This window comes from Argopecten irradians, chromosome 11 (assembly GCF_041381155.1).
Source record: "Argopecten irradians isolate NY chromosome 11, Ai_NY, whole genome shotgun sequence".
In the NCBI taxonomy this organism is placed as follows: Eukaryota; Metazoa; Mollusca; class Bivalvia; order Pectinida; family Pectinidae; genus Argopecten; species Argopecten irradians.
This window is the reverse complement of record NC_091144.1, coordinates 39,869,835-39,891,946: the sequence shown is the minus strand read 5'-3', so window position 1 is coordinate 39,891,946 and position 22,112 is coordinate 39,869,835. Positions and strand designations below refer to the sequence as shown.

At 36.9% G+C, this 22,112-nt stretch overlaps 2 protein-coding genes and 1 pseudogene across 2 annotated transcripts; 1 reads left to right on the top strand and 2 right to left on the bottom strand.

The window, feature by feature from the left end:
• Positions 1-3,292, bottom strand: part of LOC138334633 (L-threonine dehydratase biosynthetic IlvA-like) — a 16,842-nt pseudogene extending 13,550 nt beyond the window's left edge.
• LOC138335551 (uncharacterized) lies at positions 13-22,112 on the top strand. The gene is made up of 9 exons (XM_069284691.1): positions 13-159; positions 9,467-9,654; positions 10,341-10,976; positions 11,621-11,743; positions 12,506-13,763; positions 14,309-14,885; positions 15,825-16,062; positions 16,772-16,874; positions 17,975-22,112. The coding sequence occupies exons 2-9, from the start codon at positions 9,511-9,513 to the stop codon at positions 18,175-18,177; spliced, it is 3,282 nt and encodes a 1,093-aa protein (XP_069140792.1). The 5' UTR covers positions 13-159; positions 9,467-9,510; the 3' UTR covers positions 18,178-22,112.
• LOC138334632 (vascular endothelial zinc finger 1-like) lies at positions 18,988-19,561 on the bottom strand. Its single transcript, XM_069283271.1, has 2 exons — positions 19,330-19,561; positions 18,988-19,118 (listed from the first exon to the last, which is right to left on the bottom strand). The coding sequence occupies exons 1-2, from the start codon at positions 19,559-19,561 to the stop codon at positions 18,988-18,990; spliced, it is 363 nt and encodes a 120-aa protein (XP_069139372.1).

The window sequence follows — 22,112 nt, the reverse complement described above, 5'->3', positions numbered from 1 at the left end:
TTAATTTTATACTCTATATTATGTATTCGGAACACCTTTGGACTGTACCTCAAAAATAATATTCTACACGTTTGGACGGGAAATAGGTGGAACTTGTATTTGACAAAATTTGTGAACGATTTGTTCGCTCCCAAGTGTGGCATGACGGAATTATGATATGTAAGTAATATACTAACCTGCTTCATTTGCTAAAATATGAATATCATGTTAATTTAAGTGTTAATGTTTTTTCCAGAAAAAAATACAAAAACTAATCACATTCGTCCTTGACCGAGAATAGAAACATTTATATTATTGTAAAAAATGTAGACATGTTTGCCTGTATCGAGGCGGAGGGATTGATCTAGCCTTAGCAGTTAATTTATTTCATCTTCCATTGTTCTTGTACAAATGCCCGAGGCGATAACTTACAGTGCCGTGCCAAAAGTATTCGGTCACAATGGCGGCGTGTTAACGTCGTGTAAATAACATCGCTGAAAATGGCCTTGGCATTCATTGTAAACGTCACTGATGATGACGTGCGTCATTTTTAGGTTTGCGTATGACGTCATGTTACGTCACACAATTTTTTGTTGTCGTCTGCTTTCTGTTTTTCCCGTGGACGTGTATTGCCAAGATGGGCCGAAAAGGAAAAGAACTATCAATGGGCGTTAAAAATATGATCGTAGGGATGTTTAGGAGTGGATATTCACGACGAAAGATAGGTATGATGTTAAAAATACCACAAGTCCACAGTTATTGACATTGTTAACAAATTTTGTACATGTGGTTCAGTGGAAAACAGGCCGAGTAGCGGACGACCAAAGTTAGTGAATTTGCGGGATTATCGTTCTTTGGAGAGGATTGTTAAAAACAATAGGAGGGATTCCCTTACTGATGTTACCATTAAATACAATGAGCAAAGTAATGTTTCGACTTCTAAAAGAACACTTCAGCGACATCTGAGCCAACATGGGTATACCAGGTGTGTTTCTAGGAAGAAACTTGTCGTGAAGCAGAGTAACCGAACTAAGAGACTTGCTTGGTGTAGAGAAAAGCGGAGATGGACAATATATAATTGGAAGCGAGTTATTTTCTCGGATGAAAGCAAAATAGTTATTGGACAGGACCACAGAGTTTATATATGGAGAAAGCGGGGTGAAGGATGGCGACCGGATCTTGTGCAGCCGCGTAATACCCAAAACAAACTCGAGGTTATGATTTGGGGGTGCTATTTGTTGGAACGGTGTGGGGACATTAGCTCGAGTGGAAGGAAATATTAATGCTGCAAAATATCAGGAGGTTTTGGAGGAAAATCTTTGGCCAGTTCTTGCCAGACATTTTCCTACTGGTGGCTATTTTTTTCCAAGACGACAATGCCCCAGTTCACCGTGCGAGGTCCACCCAAGACTACATCGCCCAGAACGGAATTAATGGAATGAGTTGGCCCGCTCAATCACCAGATTTAAACATAATTGAAAATCTTTGGTTATTAATAAAAAGAAAACTTCAGTCTCGAGTAGCAGCTGTGAAATCGGCAAATGACTTGTTCTCCGAGATTCAGAGGATTTGGACGGAGATCACACCTTGCTACATTCAAAGCTTGTACAACACGATCCCTAAACGAATTTTAAACGTAATCAGATTGAAAGGACATCTTACAAAATACTGAAGGTAAGTGTGTAATACCGTTGCAATCGACTGTGTAGTATATCAGTAAAAGTAATTTGGAATTCGTTTCGTTTTAACCGTCATGTAAACACGCCGCCATTGTGACCGAATACTTTTGGCATGGTACTGTAGCTGGTAATGTACGTTATACTTAAAAGAACAAGGGTCGAGTCTGGATCTACTAACCAGGAATCGAACCCAGGTCGGCAGAGTACAGCATGATGTTCTGCCAACTGAGTGACAGATCGATTATTTAACACTACTGTGTATATGTACAAGACACATCAACCTGCTGATTTTATAATGTTTTGTTTACATGCACTGTCTAGTAGCAGTATGGTCTAATATTAGGCCTACAGTTTACTTATCTATTTTTTTGCAAGATATTTGAGAATTGTCCACACTAATCATAAGTGCTGCTATATTGACAAAAAGGTTTGCACGCATGTAATCAATGTGTTTATTATTTTCAAGGATTAACTTGTATAATTTTTTAGGGTGAGCGTACTCTCGCCCTATTGTTTTGCTTGTCGGGTGTGGAGTCTGTGTACATCCGCTATGCGCAGGTTCCAACTGCGCACGTGATACCGGAAGTCACTGTCTTATACCGTTTAAAACATTTCGCCGTGATTTAGTGACACCAACCTTTCAAAAATAAGAGATATCTAACAGTGATGTTCTTCTGTAAATTAACAAAAGTGACATTAAACAGTGCTAAACGCATTCATTTTGTGTAAACTTCAAGTGGCGTATCATAAAAACTCTTGCATCGGTCATAATATTCTAAGCATCTGATCGACTTTAGAAAACCTCTGGAACAATAAAATGCGAATCAAGTTTATGAAGTCAATAAAAGAAAGTGACGAAACTGATAACTTTTAGTACCGACCAAAGACATTTACAGGGTACGTTGCTCTGCAGATTATATTTAATTTATTTCACATCATCCTAGGTCCTAGGTATACATATACATTGTACTATCGCTTACTAACCCCAGTGACCATACACCGTATTTGCTACGGTTTTAATAAATATTTATAATATCACCCAGCCTTGCGTAAGAGAAACAGAATAAAAACACATTATACAATATCAGTCCGAGTGCCTCATAGCTCTAGATCTAATGTACCCAGAAAGACATTCAAGCATGACACAGGTAAGTCACCACATGCACAGAGACTGGACGTGCTGTAGCGGACGACTATTTTGAACAGTGAAACAAGTCTATCCTATCAATATCAATAAGATAACAAATAAACTTCTGTGTAACAAAGAACACAATTAACAAAGTTTAAAGTAATTTCACATTTATAGTTCTGATTACATAATTTAAAGGAAATTATTTATTACAATACATCAAGGACATAAACCATCTCCCAAGGATAATGAGCGATAATGCTACGTACGTACACCTGTTGCCGAGGATGATTTCATATAGGCTTGTGAGTATATATGTATATCTGCGGGTTATTTATGAATTAGCTGTTACAGTTTTGTACGTGTAAAATATCTCACCGCAGAAGCCTTATACATGTAGATGCATATCGTTCTGGAAATTAAGGTTTTAGGAAGTAGTATAGCGAGCACTTAATGTCTAACAGACATATTTCTAGTTTATAGATATAATTCAATTTTGCTTGTTTGTAACAAGCATTTTCATTGGCTTAGAAATTTACTTTATCAGCCCACATTCGAAAACAGGCGGAGCCATTTGTAATGTCACTTCTGATTGGCCGAAACATTGACGTAGTGATTTCAGAGAGAGAGAGGAAAAAAAAGAGTCTAAAAATGAATTATTTATTTTGTAGAGATAATCTATCGTAAATAGAATCATAAGGATTAATTTGAATAGATTTTTTTTATGTTATGGGGATCTAGATATATAACACAAAAATCTGAGTGTACTCAAAATAAACTGCGAAACGCAAGGTTTATAATTATGATCAAAAGTGTACACTGCGGTATCTTGGTGTAATATCTCCATTTAACATTATTAAAAAATCTATTCAAATTAATTCATACAATTCAATTTATTACAGATGATCAATTCAAAATTCATTTTGGGATTCATGGGTTAAAATGAGTTTGTTTCCAGCTGGTGACATAATACTCTTGTTATCCTCCGCCCAACGAATAGACACAAATTATAATAAACTTTGTTAAAGTCGACAGGAGCAGGTGCCCCCCTCCTCCTCTTGAATAGACACAGTATGTTATATACGGTTAGTAAGGCTGACTGGAGCCCTCAACCCCACCCCCTCCTTTAAACCTTGGGATAGGTACAAAATGTATTAAGCTTTGTCAGGCCGACAGGAGCAAAAGGACCCCCTCCCCCCTTGAATAAGCACGGAATGTATTTAACTTTGTAAGGCCGACAGGAGCACATATTTTTCAAATCAATTGGATCACATACTTTATTCAAATTCCTGAATGAAAAGAGATTAAAAAAGATCATAACAGAATCAGTTGGCGCATAATGATGTGTTACGTAGCCAGTTGTATAATGTTTAAAATCACTTAATCATGCATACCCATCACACTCTGTGAGTGTCTTAACTTCAGCTGTTTGTCAGTTGTAAACATGTATAAGTTATGACCTATATACCAGTATAAACATCATCTGGTTGGCTGGGACTGAACATTGATTTTTAAATCACTTCCTGGTTGAGCTAATTTGTCAAGTATGTACCAAAACAGTACAGTTCAGTCGAGATGGGTAGGGATTTAAACACATTCACCCCTGAAGACACATTTAGACTCTTCTAAATCAAAGGCAAGGCTAAGTCCATTATGAAATTATAGGGGCGAATGAATTAATTAAACCTCCCTATAAGTGGCTAGTCATATCATACTACTTCAATACTCTGGGACTCTATACCTGTAGTTTTAAGTGTAATACAATAATCTCAAGTGTATTGGTATCAATTAAACTTTAGGCTTTGAGATCGACTGCTTTTGTCTTTTAACTGTCTTTTAACTTTGACTTCTCAAACGTAATAGAATTACCGGTACTTAGAAATACAAACAATGAGGATAGGCAAGCTCAAACAGAAAAAACCTAAATGTAATGCAGAGATAACAAGTGATCTATTGATCTTATATTGGAGATTTATCTGTCACATTATTACACAAAAGAAATTTATTAGATTTAAAGTCTTTCATAATTTGTTGTAATATTTTTGACCTGCTATGGTACGTAACTTACATTGGGCTACATAAATTTTACTAGTAATGGGGCCTTCAAGCTTCCAATTAATGCATGTCAAAAATATTACTACCAATTCTTATATTTACATTTTGTGGATTAAGAAATAAATTTGGAAATAAATGGTAGAATAGCAGTTAATTAAGATCAGTTTAAATCCAGGCAATATATAGAACACACGAGGATGTCATATATAAATAATGTCAGATAAGGTGTCCATTGTTGTTTCACAGTCATAAAAAGGTTAACATTATTGCTGCAACTTCTTCTTACATCGTTGTATGTCCCACCAATTTCCGGATCAGGCGAAATCTGGAATTTTTGAGTGGTTATGAGTATCTTCCTACAAATACAAGCGCTTAAATACCCGAAGACGCTATAGAATTAAAAGAACCTCCTGCAACTTAAAGTCGCACATATTGAAGCATTTTGGATTCTGTACTATTGAAAAAGAGGGGGCAAAATCGACAGTGAAAGAGTTAAAAAAAAAATCACTTTTTGACTGATTAATTATATAATTATTTAATAAATATCGTGATATGTATCGTATCATGAGACAAGTATCGTGATATGTATCGTATCATGAGACAAGTATCAAGATATGTATTGTATCATGAGACAAGTATCAAGATATGTATTGTATCATGAGACAAGTATCAAGATATGTATCGTATCATGAGACAAGTATCAAGATATGTATCGTATCATGAGACAAGTATCAAGATATGTATTGTATCATGGGGGAAAGGTATCATCGCAGCACTAATAAGCATACATTGGGCTCTGTCTCAGTGAATTTACATAAGCACTCTGTGCAGTGGCAATGTATAAAGATATGTGGGTTGTTTTTTAGGTCATCTGACCCGAAGGGTCAGGATGACCTATAGTCGTCATGTTTCGTCCGTCGTCGTCCGCCGTCCGCCGTCCGCCGTCCGCCGTGCGCCGTGCGTTAACTTTTCACATTTTGAACTTCTTCTCAAGTTCTACCGGTGCGATTTGGCTGAAACTTGCATGAAATGATCCTGACATGGTCCCGACAAAGTGTTGTTATTTTTCGGGTCGATCCGAAAACCAAGATGGCCGCCACAGCCGCCATCTTTAAAACACATTTTGAACTTCTTCTCAAGTTCTACCAGTGCGATTTGGCTGAAACTTGTATGAAATGATCCTGACATGGTCCCGACAAAGTGTTGTTATTTTTCGGGTCGATTGGAAATCCAAGATGGCCGCCACAGCCGCCATCTTGAAAACACATTTTGAACTTCTTCTCAAGTTCTACTGGTGCGATTTGGCTGAAACTTGCATGAAATGATCCTGACATGGTCCCGACAAAGTGTTGTTATTTTTCGGGTCGATGCGAAATCCAAGATGGCCGCCAAAGCCGCCATCTTGAAAACACATTTTGAACTTCTTCTTAAGTTCTACCGGTGCGATTTGGCTGAAACTTGCATGAAATGATCCTGACATGGTCCCGACAAAGTGTTGTTATTTTTCGGGTCGATCCGAAAACCAAGATGGCCGCCACAGCCGCCATCTTTAAAACACATTTTGAACTTCTTCTCAAGTTCTACTGGGTTGATTTGGCTGAAACTTGTATGAAATGATCCTGACATGGTCCCGACAAAGTGTTGTTATTTTTCGGGTCGATTGGAAATCCAAGATGGCCGCCACAGCCGCCATCTTGAAAACACATTTTGAACTTCTTCTCAAGTTCTACTGGTGCGATTTGGCTGAAACTTGCATGAAATGATCCTGACATGGTCCCGACAAAGTGTTGTTATTTTTCGGGTCGATGCGAAATCCAAGATGGCCGCCAAAGCCGCCATCTTGAAAACACATTTTGAACTTCTTCTTAAGTTCTACCGGTGCGATTTGGCTGAAACTTGCATGAAATGATCCTGACATGGTCCCGACAAAGTGTTGTTATTTTTCGGGTCGATCCGAAAACCAAGATGGCCGCCACAGCCGCCATCTTTAAAACACATTTTGAACTTCTTCTCAAGTTCTACCGGGTCGATTTGGCTGAAACTTGTATGAAATGATCCTGACATGGTCCCGACAAAGTGTTGTTATTTTTCGGGTCGATTGAAAATCCAAGATGGCCGCCACAGCCGCCATCTTTAAAACACATTTTGAACTTCTTCTCAAGTTCTACCGGTGCGATTTGGCTGAAACTTGCATGAAATGATCCTGACATTGTCCCGACAAAGTGTTGTTATTTTTCGGGTCGATCCGAAAACCAAGATGGCCGCCACAGCCGCCATCTTTAAAACACATTTTGAACTTCTTCTCAAGTTCTACCAGTGCGATTTGGCTGAAACTTGCATGAAATGATCCTGACATGGTCCCGACAAAGTGTTGTTATTTTTCGGGTCGATCCGAAAACCAAGATGGCCGCCACAGCCGCCATCTTTAAAACACATTTTGAACTTCTTCTCAAGTTCTACCGGTTGGATTTGGCTGAAATTTGTATGAAATGATCCTGACATGGTCCTGACAAAGTGTTGCTATTTTTCGGGTCGATGCGAAATCCAAGATGGCCGCCAAAGCCGCCATCTTGAAAACACATTTTGAACTTCTTCTCAAGTTCTACCGGTGCGATTTGGCTGAAACTTGCATGAAATGATCCTGACATGGTCCCGACAAAGTGTTGTTACATCTCTGGTTGATCCCAAATCGAAGATGGCTACCATGACACTATATCTAATTAATTTCCTACATGTTAAGGCCCTTTGGCCTCTTGTTTGAAATAAAATTTGTTGAAAGAAATTGAAAATGATCCTGACATGGTCCTGACAAAGTGACACCATATGAAATTAATTTTACTATTGCCAATGTAGTCAGATGACCGTTAAGGCCCTTTGGGCCTCTTGTTTATTTTGCACATCTTGTAATGTTATAGATGTACAGCTAGCTAGTGCATGTGTCCTGTTCAAAAATCAAGTCACTGACCTATAATTTGACCTTTGCAATTGACCTCCATTAAAGAAAAGGCTTGACTCGAATATCTCCTATTGTATAAGACATTAGGGCTTTATACTTACATTTGTATATGTATCCCCTTGTAGGTGAGACAATAATTGACTAAAATACTGAAGTTAATAATTAATAATTTAATAGGAATGTTTTGTATCATTGGGAAAAACATCTTTTTTTTTTTTTTTTGTTTCAAACAAGTAATTAATTAATATCACTTTTATAAAACATCTTCTATATATAATGAGGGGAAAAAATCTTTTAAAAATGATCCAAAATTTGAAAAAAAAAAAAATCCATTCCTAAATATGTAGTAATTTTATAATTGAGTGACCCTTGTGGAAACATGAATGCAGTGACATAAACAAACCGGTATATATATATTTCATGATCAAATTTATATAAAGCTTATATATACTAACATTTAAATAAGAAAATATCGTTTACCCTATAATAATACCAGGACAGACTGTCTTGATTTTAATTAGCAGGACGTACATGATATGTGCTTTCCTGAACTACGTGTACTTGAAATCAGATTATGGAGCTTACAGCTATCTGGAATGTGAATGGCTAGAGGTTTGGGGGGTATATCCTGGTGTATTTAATTAAAACAGTGGAGACTTTATCAACAACTACAGCGGTGCATTGATTCTAACAGTATACCTGTACACAGGTACGAGCACACTTCATTGATTACGAAAATAACATGGGTATATGTATACTCTAGAGGGGTGCCGAATGGTGTACCAACCAACCCTGAAGTTCCATATGAGTTGAGGGCTACACATGGAAACATTACATTGATTTCAAACCAGAAGAAATAACTAAGATGACTTACATGCATGTTTGATGCACATGGAGACATTTAACATGTAGATATTGATTTAATACAAGAAGAAATAAGAAGGACTATGATGAATTGTATGCATGGCCTACCATAAAAAAACACATGTGCATAATTATTTAATATGGCAGTGATATATTAAATGGGCTGAAAACCATGATCAATTAATCAGTCAAATTGGTTGTCTAAAACCTAGCTACTGATTATCGGTAAATAAACGCATCGTAACTTCCTCTTTGTTAATTCTTCATAGACTATATATATAGCTATAATTGGTTATAACTGTAACTTGTTGACTTTATTTATATCAGGGCTCAAAATGACTACAATATCATTTGTTGACACTTGTCCATTCGGGCAAGTGATTTGAAAATCCACTTGTCCAACATATATAATAATATATAATCTTCCAGAACCATTCACGGTATCTTTATGTACCATGTTATGACGTAATCTTACTAAGACGTCATTGTACTATGACGTCATGTTTTACAAATAAAAGAATTCAAACCCCTGAACACCGGCATGAGCCGAGAAAGCGCTAGGGAGGAAAAAACTGTTTTATAGTTGTGTTTTCTTTTTAATATATACCGTATATATATGTAATGAGTAGTATTAAATATTAAAATGATAAGAAACATTTTACTAAAAATGGAAGACCTGAATTTATGTTGTGACAATATCAGAAGTAAAACAATGATAATTAGTAATTATCTTTTGTATTTATGGTTGAACTAGTAATTATATATTAGTAGTCATGTTTAATTAGTATTTACCTGTAATTACAGATCTGACACCTTAACGATGTAAACCCTTGATATGATATAAAGATATGGGTGCCATCCCTAATGACATCCACCAAGCTGTTAAAATACTCCAGACCGATCCAGATCGGGCGCTTTGGTCGAGCAGGAGGTGTATCTGTCTCCGTAAAACAATTTCTGGGAAACTCGGCATCAAGGTCGACATTATCGAGGTAAAGAAATGACACTATTTAAAAATGCTCCATCGGTGACAAATGGTATTTTTTTCACTATCAAGAACAGGAGCAGACAATTTAGTATTTTTCTTCAGTTACAATAGTTACTTACTTTGCACCATTACCACCATTGCAAAGTTTGAGCTTCTAATTTTACTTAAAGTTAAAAACATGAAAAATAATTAATTGCACCCCGAAAAAAATCTGTGGCACTATATCCTATATGGAATGAAGTACTGATTGCGAATGTACCAAATGCAAAATAAATTATTTCATATATTTTTGGGGGTTAATTAGACATACTTATACATGATTAAACAACAATTATTGTTCAAATGATGAATATCATTTATGCTCTGTCGGCGGTGGAGCATCTTTATTAATTAATTGGATTTGGAAGACATCATCATTTGATATCCTATCTGTTAATTATGTAATGATGAATATTGTGTGAATTTAGGTTATGACATTGATGAACTGGTCATTTATGTCATTATGATCATTAATGCAAGATTGTACGAAAATCAATTTCTTTTTCAAATGTAGTAAAATGTCTTCAAATATCTACTTTGATTCTTAGCAAAAGAATCGAATGCCTATAGCTATTGATAACATTAGAAAACTTTATTTTTTGCCAGAATCATTATATAATTACCAATACACATGACTTCTATATTTGATAGGGAAACAAGGAGACCTTTTCAATCGTAACCAAGGTCAAGCCTGAATGTTGTCTTGGTCAAGGCGATGTCCTGCATCTGCTTGACCGTATCCTATTTATCAACCGACAGGACGTGAGGTCACTTCCCTCGGCAAAACTCTGGAAGCTTTTATCAAGTTTATCCACTCCAGTCATCGAGATCTTCGTCTGCTCTCTAGTCAGCATCAGCAGCAAACGCAGCAGGGATCAAGAGTCAAACAGTAGTTCTCGGTCCCGTTCAGGTATGCGTAAAGGTCCTGATAACAAACGACGTCCTGTCGAGTCGGAACCGCTTCTACAGGGCCTGGATGGGCAACAGTCTCCAGAGATTCGTCAATTCCTGGATGGTGCCGGGTCCAGTTCCTACGAAGACAATCGGACGTCATCTGTACCAGTCGCAGATAGTAGGACACAAGCTATAACTGACATCAATGGACGCACTTGTAGTTCCCTACCTGTAACTATGAGTAACCAACTACTAGTGAAACCCAGCACAAACACCAATGATCTGTTACGCTTCCCACACTTCATCCACTGGGACCCGATCACAAAGACTGTGACCCTCACTCGGGGAGCTAGAGGCTCTTTTGGTTTCAAGTTCAAGGTCAAGATGTCTAAGGTAAGTCACGTTCAAGGTCAGAATGCCAAGGTAACGTCAAGGTGTCAAAGGTAAGGTCATGTTCAAAGTCAACATGTCAATGGTAAGGTCAAGATGTCAAAGGTATGGTCATGTTTAAGGTCAAGATGTCAAAGATAAGGTCATGTTCAAGGTCGATATGTCAAAGGTAAGCTTAGTTCAAGGTCAAGATGTCAAAGTTAGGTCAAGATATCAAAGGAAGATCAAGGTCAAGATGGCATGGTAAGGTCAAGATGTCAAAGAAAGGTCTATATTATGTAAGAGGGAAGCTACGGTAGGTCAATAAAAAAAGATGTTAAAAGTATGGTCAAGACAAAAAATATAATGAAGTGAATTGGACTATATCCTTCTTTCTACTGTCTAGTTGTAAGACATGAGAATTTGCAATTTTTGTAAAAACAGTGATGCTATATCTTGAATATTTTAACAAAATATTTTTACTACTGTTTCTTAATAATTGAGACATGAGTTCAATGTTCCTAAGAAATACAGTACCTTATTCTTACCGTCAAGCAGGAGAAAGTTTGGACGGAGTGTGTGGAAATAGATAATGCTTAAGTTACATAAGTATCAAATGCTGATGATATTTGAGTTTATTAATGGAGTATAAATTCTGTCAATTTCAGAATGCGGATGACCTGTATACACTTGTCGAGTGCATCACCCCAGATGGACCAGCAGATGGCAAACTTATGGTGGGTGATTGGATCCGCTCGGTCAACGGTCAGCCTCTACAGAGTCCACGAGAGGTCAGTTACATGTCCATCTTTGATTTGACAAAATTGTAATCACTCTTTCTCAGAAATTACTGAAAGTATCCTTCCAAAATATTCTTATATAGGTTTTTCTGGGGCCCTAGTTGTGCCTATTGCATTGTGGAATCAATCTGAAAACAAGATGGCCGACAGGCAAATATCTTGTATATATAAAAAAGTTACCATAAACAGAACGGTACCTCGACATTCATACATTGCAGATCGTCAGCCCCTCAGAATGGACAGATTTTTTCCCTGTAAAATTTTTAAATCTCCTCTATCAATGTAATTTGAGCACCCCCAACTTCATATTTTATTTTTGCACAAAAAAATTTCGCAAATTACACAAGTTTTTACGGTAGATGGTTGAAGATTATTTTCACTCTTTCTCACAAATTACTGAGGAGGTGAAGAGGTCTTTCTTCAATTAAATTACATAGATAAGTGCTGTATTCCACTCGATAATCAATAAGTGCCCATTGCTTCAGTAATTAAATTATTTTTAAATCTTTTTGTTTTTTTACCTGCATTATTTTATGTAACCATGTAGTTCTCAATTTAGTCTGTTCAACAGTAATAATAGATAATACATTAATATGTACTTATATCTGTAATAAATTTTAATCCTTTTTCATAGGCTAGCAGTAATGTAATTATGCAGTGCTCAGTTTGAGCTTTTTACAGTAATGATAATTAGATGTACATTAAAATATATATGTACTAAATCTGCAGTAAAAGTTCATCTTTTATTTATAGGCTAGCAGTATACCGGAGCTGCTGGCTAAGGAGACAACAGTACGTATTGTCCTTCAGCGCCCCGAAGGTCTATCACAGAACATCTTCCCACCGACGCCATCACTACCTGACGCTGATGTGCACTATCCATCTGTCCCTGGCCTGCCTTTGGCCTCAGAACCACCGAAGATGCCACCATGTATGTACCAGCGGTCGCCAACCAGCAACTCTGGAGGGAGGGGTCGCCCTGTGTCATGTGACGCAATCCAGCGGGGTGGTAAAAGTTACCGTGTCATGCCTCTTCCACCTGAAAGCAGTGACCCACAGGATCCGCAGGATATCAATGTGGATCTGTTTGAGTTGAACCGGACTGTGAATTTGCCTAAAGTGCGTGTGTTTTTGTGCGGGAGTGAGGCTCGCGCCTTGGCTCGACTGTTACTGCCAGGTATGCTTTCTTCTCAGATGGACAATGGTCTTTACCAGTGTGTCAAGTGCACCATGGGAATGGACCGCGAGGGCGCAATTAGCTTCACATCCTGGTCTTCATTTGACTATCTCCTTAACGATGGGTCACCGTCAAGGTTACATGCTAGCAATGAATCCTTAACAAAAAGTGATATTTTTAGAGACCGTGACGACACCAGTTCGTTCATACATAAAGGTTCGATCAACGTAGAGTTTTTCATAATGCCAGACGACAAATTCACACCAGAGGACAAGTTTTTCCATCATTGTTGCCAGTATTTATTCACAAGGACCAGTATATTTGTGTTGACATTTGACGGCGCGAAAGTCGTGACATCGACTCACGCTGAGCTTCAGCGTCTCCAGAACGTCATTCACACGATCCGTTGTTTTGATGGATACGAATGTCCAATATTGACATACGGTTTGTTGCACAATGATGCCACTGTGGGTGTAGACGAAGTCCGTACTCTTTTCTATTTACCTTTCGGCCAGCAGATACAGAAATACAATGTAGCGATGCCGGAATTGTTCTGTCCTGGAGTTGACGGGGTTGAGGCTAGAGATGTAAGTCGTGGTCTCCAGAGGGGGCTGTGGAAAGCACTCGGTGAGATGACACTTAAACAGAGAATCTCACTGCCCTCAGTCGCCATGATGTTGCAATTTGAGGCAGTGAGAAATGGTGAACAGAAACTGTTTATCGACGAGGTGGAATTCTCAAGTATGTTTCAGGATGAGGTGCCAGGGGGAGGGCAAGACCTCCAACAGATTGTCTGGACAGACCTGAAAAATGTCGGTGAAATCCTGTCTTCAAGTAAGAAAATTACTCTTGAAAGTCTGAAAGGGGAGGAAGGAGGACTAAAGTTCAGTGGTCTATTGTCTGTTCTTTATTTCAAACATAGCTCTATATCTGAAATAAAATTAATATCTTTTGAGGATGAGGAGCAAATTTTTTTACAGCAGGTTACACTAGCAACCACTAATCCAAATAAGGAAAATATTCTTTGAAATCCTTCTGTATAAATATGATTGGTTTCTCACAATCACTCCAATATCTAGATTAGTGATAAAGGCCATACATATTGGTTTCTTGTCAAATTTCAAATTTACTGAATTAGCCATATAAGCCTTGCACACCCTTCTGGTTCTTATTTTAGGTAATTTTTAAGAAAGGCTTTGTATTTTGATGTATTTATTTTAAAAGCGTCTAATCTCCATTAAAAAGTAAATGCAGAATTTGAAATTATTGGAAAGTTATCAAAAAATTTCATTGAATTTTGTTTACGACGATCACCTGTTAATCTGAATTCATATAACCGTAATAATAATTGCCTGACAATATTGTTTCCTAAATTTCAGAAGCTGCACCTTTGACACTATCTTATGTTTTACATCTCGACAAATTTCTCTTCATTGACCCCAAAGTCCTTCTGGATTGTGTACAGAATGTCAACGTATTCCTACAACAGCTAAAGAATGTGCAGTCCCTAGAAGGGGCTCGGCAGAAAGGGGTCCGAGGCCTCACTACCGGCATCATCACGGAGGAAGATCTCGTAGACATTATATCTCAACAGTGCAACAGCAACTCTGTCGAAAAGATTATCAATTTACTGGAAATATTCGGACTTATATTCCGCCAGAAATCCAGCGGGATGGATTCGGGATGCATGAATTATCTAGTACCCTATGTGATCACGGATCAAAGCACGCTAGCACCCCCTACCACCGAGCCGACAGAGCTGTGTCTTTATATAGATTTCCGGGGCCACACTTCAAGTTTGGTGTTTTACCAGCTGGGGTTTGCTATAAACAACAGCAGCGACAACCACAACCTGACCATGATAGGCCCTTTCTCCTGTTGTCTGTCGCACCACGGTTATGACCTCACCCTTCACCATCATAAGCTGCAGGACCGCATACAGATTAATTTTGCCAGGTAAAGACTTGATACAGATATTCTGGTTCGCCTGTTGACAGTATAATGTGACTGGGTGGGGTATGTTGCTTGGTGTCTTCAGCGGCATGCTTCAGTGATATATATAGCACTAGGGTTTTACTATACAAGAAGACACAACATGAATATATCGCGGCCTTTTAGAACACACACCCACACTTCATACACACAACACACTGGATGCATGGGAGGATATCCTTACATGACCCTGGCTGTTATTAGGACATAAATTTATCAAACAAACAAATAGATATTGTTTGGTTCCTAATACAGTAAAACTGCCTTAGCGACCACCTCTGTATAAGGACCACCTGCTTATTAAGACCTCTTTTTTTAGAGTCCCAAATGCCTATTAGCACCTTTTCCTTGTACCTTTGGAGTATTTATAGACTTAGTAGACTGCATTACAATTGTTTGAAATTTCTTGGTTTAAAACAATTACAGTAAAACCTGCCATAGAGACCATATCTGTATAAAGACCGCCTGCTTAAGAATTAAGACCACTTTTCTGTGACCCCAAATGACCAATTTCAACACAATTCAACCTGTGTATAAAGACCACCTGGCTATAAAGACCATTTTCTTCTGTCCCTTTGATTGTCTTTATAGACAGGTTTGACTCTATAAAGTGAAAATACACCCCCTCCTCATTACAAAACGAACTCACTAACAGTAAGAAGTAGTGTGTACAAATGCAATTTAATTTTCAGTTAATTTCAGAGGGCCTTTACCTTTTGAATTCGGGAAATATAACTTTTTCCTTCTGTCAAATTATGTATATTTTAAAGAATTGCTTTTATTTTGGAAAATGTTTATCAGGAAATGAGGGAGGAAACTTCTTAAGGTGAACAGGCCTTTATATAGATCTAAATGCACCAAAAGGAGTCACAGATTTGTATGAAACATTTGTTGTTGTTGCAGGTCGGAGGGAGCCGCTAAACCATATGTCATGTACCAATGGCTACACAAAGTGTGTAAAGCTACCCTGGGGTCGGAGGTCAAGTATGTGCTCGGTCCGCAGTGTCCTCTTCAGGAGAAGTGTTTCTTCGCCACGCAACATAACCCTGACGTACATGTGCTCGACCTAAGTAAACGACAGATCTGCTGCAGCGAAAAGCTTGATAATCATCGCAAAGTCAAGTTATGGCTCCCAAAAATGGTTAGTATTAGATACATTGTGACCTACATTTTGACCTTTGATCTCAATATAAAAAAAAACTTGTGTGGGATCTTATTTGCTATACATTCTGTATTACCAAGCACGGTATCATTTAACTCGTTGTATGGGTCCACTTAAATGAGATTGTGTGTCAATACCAAAATCAGGTTACTGTGACCTATATTTCAACTTTTGATCTCCAATTTAAAAATCTTGTCCCGCTGTGTACTATAATTAAGGTAGTTGGTGTATGAGACCATCTAGCTAAGGTAAGGCAGTGTCTCACTTACCTATATTTTATATATTTTTTTCTCTTGGCTCTCCATGATAGTGAATTCAAACCACTGGATCCTCACATTGTAAATTTGGTAACATTTTCAATTACTCAATTGCTCAAATCCACCCTCCAATAAACGGAAAAATAGGTGGGGGGGGGGGGGTCTTATTTTCAGACATACCCCATACCCCATACTTCTGGAAATGTGTCAAAAAATAGGTAGAGGGTGTTACTTGCGGTGAAATACAGTAAATCCCAGAATGTTAATCTTCGCAAACTTGTTTTGATATGGAAATTGCGAAATTTAGTAATTGGTTTATAGTAATTGTTATATAGGCCCATCTAGTCGAGAGATAAATACATCGTAGCACAAAGATTGGGGACTTAAATTTGTCAAATTATCTCCAATATTAAATGTGTTGTTGGTAACAGATGGGGACGTACATGAATGAGTTGCCACACACAATCCTGAGGATGATAAGTCAGAAACTACACCTGGAAATGACGTTTGGTAATGACTGGAAACTCCTTGGAGGTATGTTACAGTATTATTCTCATTGTTTCTTACTTTAAATCAATAACAATACTGTATCGTTGCTAATATTTGGGGCGGAGGGGAGGGTGGGGGGTAATTTCGCTAATATCAAATCATGGTTTTACATAATATCATAGGCTGTGGTCTGAATGACCCTTTCAAGGGCTGCTAAGATCATGTGCAAAAAATAAACCCCCGCAAAATTTAACAACTATGAAGTACTTAATTACGTGTTACCATGGCAATCTGTGATATCTGGTCCAATTGGCACAGTTTTGGTGTCATGACAAATTCTGTTTTGACATTTACAAAATTTCACAAAATTTGACAACTATGAAGTACTCTAATTTTCATATGAAGGCTCCCATAGGACCCTAATTGTGTATACTGCATTTTGAGACCGATCCGTCAACAAGATGGCTGACCAGCCACCATCTTGGATTTTGGTATTTAAAGTTTGTTACCACTATTTCTCAGAAAGGAAGGAATTTGTCTCAAATTTCATTTGTAGGTTCTGCGTTTCTGAAACGGTTTTTAATTTCAAAAATAGGATTGTGAAACATAGGCCCTAGATTTGCCTAATACATTTTGAGACGAATCTGTCAAAAAGATGGCTGATTATTAGGCCGCCATCTTAGATTTTGATAGTTGAAGTTTGAAATGCAGAGAAAAGATCCCTCTTTCAATTGCGGATGCCGAGATCCCTCCGGGATCTATTGTTGTTAGATGTTCAGCTGCAAGTTTAGTTATGAGTATGTTTAAAGCCCACTGCATTTCGGAAACGGTTTTTAATTTTCAAAATGGGATTGTAAAATGAAGATAGACATAATTTTGTAGTATCCAAAAAATTATTAGCTTACCATGCTGCGCTTATCATCACCTTCTGAACAATTTAATCAAAATTAATGTTAATTTTCATCTTATGTTTCCCGCCATCGTCCTAAATACCGCTTTATGGTTGAAAGTTTGACAGCAATGTACTGGGTTACATTTTATGGTTGAAATTTCGATAGGATTTTGGTATGTTAAGGTTATTGGTTGAAAATTTGGCAGGATTGTGCTGTGTTCAGATTTATGTTTACATTATTATTTGTTTACAGGATTGCTAGGCCTATCAGGGGAAAAGATTTCTCTATATGGCACTCACAAAGAGCCGGCGTACCAGCTATTGATGGACCAGGGCCGGAGTCATCGTCTTACTCTGGCACTACTCCTCGAACTTCTTCAGCACCCAGACATGGAGCGGCACGACATCATTAGTGGGATCGAAGACTGGTTGGACAGTAGTCCACAAACACCCTGAGAACACCGACGCCATTGGCTAGAGTCGGATGTGAATGTATAAAATATAAGGCTATACGGTAAAGTGTCAACGTAAGACAGAGAATCATATTCCTTCTTTGCATATTACAGAGTTATGCAAGAGCAGATAACTCTGTAATGTGCAAATACAGAATTTCATGGGGAAGAGAATTAAGCCATCCATTTTCTGCATTACTAATTGATTCTTGTAATCAGTCAACTAAAAATTCATTTGGAATGGAGCTTTAACAAATTTTCAAAATAGATTTCAGGGCTGTGGATATTGTACTAAGTACTGGTGAAATACTTAATCAACTATGCAGAGGTCCTCAGGTCTAATCACAGGGGACTGTCACAATACAGTAGCTTAAGAAACTATTTTAACCATTATAAAATAATTTTGTGGTAATAGGATACCATTTGTATTGTGACAGTCCCCTGTGGGTCTGATTGAAGGATTCTTGAGTACACAAATTGTTTCTCGTTTTTCCTGTTTAAATTGTATTATAATAGTGCTATTGTAAAGGTAACATAATCTTGATGTGACATTCTGGTAGGTTTTACTTTAATTAGTACTGTCTACTATTAATTAAAAGATTTGGCCATGACTTATCAAAACAAAAAGCTACAAATTAATCGAAGTCATTTCATTATGTACTGGTAATTCAAGTGAAAGATTTTGAAGAATAGGGACCAGATTCTAATACAGATGATAAAAGTTTTATGAGAACAGATCTGATGTTTGTATAACTGTTTTAATGTTTCTGATACTGTACGCAATTTTTGTTATTTATGATGAGAGCAATATGTGTTACCATGGCAACTGAGATATCTGGTTCAATTGGCACAGTTTTGTTGTCATGGCAAATTCTGTTTTCACATTGACCTTTGTTGCCATGGCAACTTCTGTTTTCACATAGACATTTGTTGTCATGGCAACTTCTGTTAAGTTGTGTTTTCATGGTAACAATTTTCACGCATTTACCTGTGTTGTCATGGCAACATTGACCTGTGTTGTCATGGTAACTTCTTTTCCCACATTGACCTGTGTTGTCATGGTAACTTCTTTTCCCACATTGACCTATGTTGTCATGGTACCTTCTTTTCCCACATTGACTTGTGTTGTCATGATAACTTCTTTTCCCACATTGACCTGACTGTGTTGTCATGGTGACTTCTTTTTCCACGTTGACCTGTGTTGTCATGGTAACTTCTTTTCCCACATCGATCTGTGTTGTCATGGTAACTTCTTTTCCCACATTGACCTGTGTTGTCATGGTAACTTCTTTTCCCAAATTGACCTGTGTTGTCATAGTAACTTCTGTTTTCACATTGACTTCTGTTGCCATGGCAACTTGTGTTGTCAGGTTGACTTTGTTTGTCATGGTAACTTCTGTTGTCATAGCAATAACAGCAGTGACAGAACTTGAGTTGTCAAGGCAGCTGTGCCATATATATATAATATTGTGATTCAACAGGGCACAGTTATAATATATACATGTAGTTTGTTTTTTATTTGTTTGTTATGTTTTTGTACAAAGTATGTGACAGCATTTTCTTTAAACATTAAGCAGCTGCTCTTGCTTGTATTATTTTCACGTTTAATAAATATTCTTGTTCTAAAGCATTATGTAATATAAACCTGTTTGTATCATATAATGATATACTGTTACCTGTTTTTGTGTATACACCTTGCATTTTTAAAGTAATTATACATATGTACTTATATATTTATTACATAATTTTAATATACATTCTCAATTAACTTGGCCAATAATTTTTGATATAATGATAATTTGAAAGTGTAATTTGTTGGACACACACATGATGCTTGAAATTATTAAAATCCATTATGGGGAACAATGGCAAAAGTAAATGGTTATTCAGTATGTATACAAAGTCCTATAATTATAATCAAAGATGGAGTTTCTCTCATTAAAGCTATTACCTATATATATGGTATACATCAATACCCGGTATATAATTGTGATACACTATTTTCTGTGATGTCAAATGCATATGTGTATATATATATGTATATATAGCAAAAAAACAATGTACCTTGCAAAGGTATATATAAAAAAGAAGAAGCACTAGACTTCGTCGCTAGGCCTTTCTGCGATTCCTGAAAGGCCTAGCGATAGAGTGTAGTGTTTCTTCTTTTTTTTATATATATAGATAATAAATTTGAAGAAAAATCCTTATAGAAGAAATCTGTAAGAAATAAAAACAATACCGACTGACTAGTGAGCACTTTCGCCTCATTCAAGGGAGCTCTTCTGACTGTTTTTTTTATAAGTACTGATAGGTACGTGGGCGCTTAGTGAGTTAAATATGGTTGTTTCGTAATAAAAAACATTTTTCTTCATATTTATTATCATATTATATATATATATAGTATATAAAGTTCAAATTATTATGTGCTTTGTACATAGACTATAAAATTTTCAATAAAAGTTCACATGGCTTGATGTTGCATTACACAGGTTCTGCTAACATTTCAAGCCTACTGGCTATCTTCATGGCATCCTATACATAGTTACATACTGTATTCAACCAAATAAGCCCAGAGCATTTGAAAAATTGAAAAATGAAAAGGTGCTTCTCAAGACGAAATTATTTCATACCTATACAATTTTGGTCTATATATTGAATTAAATTGAGCAATTGAAATTGATGCCTCAAAATGCCGAAGGGCACTGATAGATACGTGGGCGCTTAGTGAGTTAAATATGGTAGTTTCGTTATAACAATTATGACGTAACAATGTATGGAAAAGGGGAGATAATAATAAACTATAATTTTACACTATTACCTCCCCTTCACTGGGTATTGTTACGTCGTAATTGTTATTACGCAACTTTGTAACTAGGACGCCATGGAGATAGCTAGTAGGCTTGAAAATGTTAGCAGAACCTACATAATGCCATGTCAGCTTGATTTTGGTATTGGAAATTATATATGTATATATATGATTATACAGGTCAAAGAAGTAAAATCAATGGTTGTATATGTATAACACTTGATCCTTTAAACATATGTAGGATACAAATTGCTAGACTAGGGACAATATTGCTGTATATTGGACCACAGAGTATTGTCCAATATATAGTGATATTGTCCCTGTAGTCTATCTATGTTCTATAAGTGCTATTTCGTGACCGTCCTTGACATTTGTTCTTTTTGTGTGTTATAAATGCGAAGGTCGCCTCGAAAGATTTATCAATATGTTGAAATTGCTTCTTTGCCCGTATTCAATAATCCATGTGTATTTCTAGCTTAATTGTAACAGTGTATATGAATACTGCAAGACCTCGAATAAATTTTTTGAAAAAATATGTATTGTTAAAGTTGCATAACCCAATATACATTGTAATGTATTGTAAGTTAAGGTCACTTACCAACGGTTTACTATGTATTGTTAAAGTCACATGACTTACATAAGATACATTATTAGTGTGATGCTGTTAAGTGGTCACATGACCTAGGATACAGGGTAATACTGTAGTGGTCACATGACCACTGATGTGATGTGAATGTAGAGATGTCTTGACACTTGATCCTACGCAGTAAGGTGACAACAAGGGGGGGGATGTTTTGTTTAATGATGTATAGCATGAAATATTCATTTAGTAGAAACATTCGTTGTTTGTTTTCATGGTTGCTGTTAAACCACAAATATATAAAACAACAAATTTTGTTTTTATATAATTGTTACTATTGCTCCATCGGCTTGCCACAAGTATTTCTATCCATGAAATTATAACAAATCTCAAAAACCATGAAAGAAAATACATATGAATATTTCACATTGTACAGTATGAAAGATGTTCCCCATATGTAACATAGCCATTGACATTGGGTTTACCTTATTTTGTAAAGAGGTATATGCTTGATATGTATTGTGGTTTGTAACAAATAAATTTCTTAAAACAA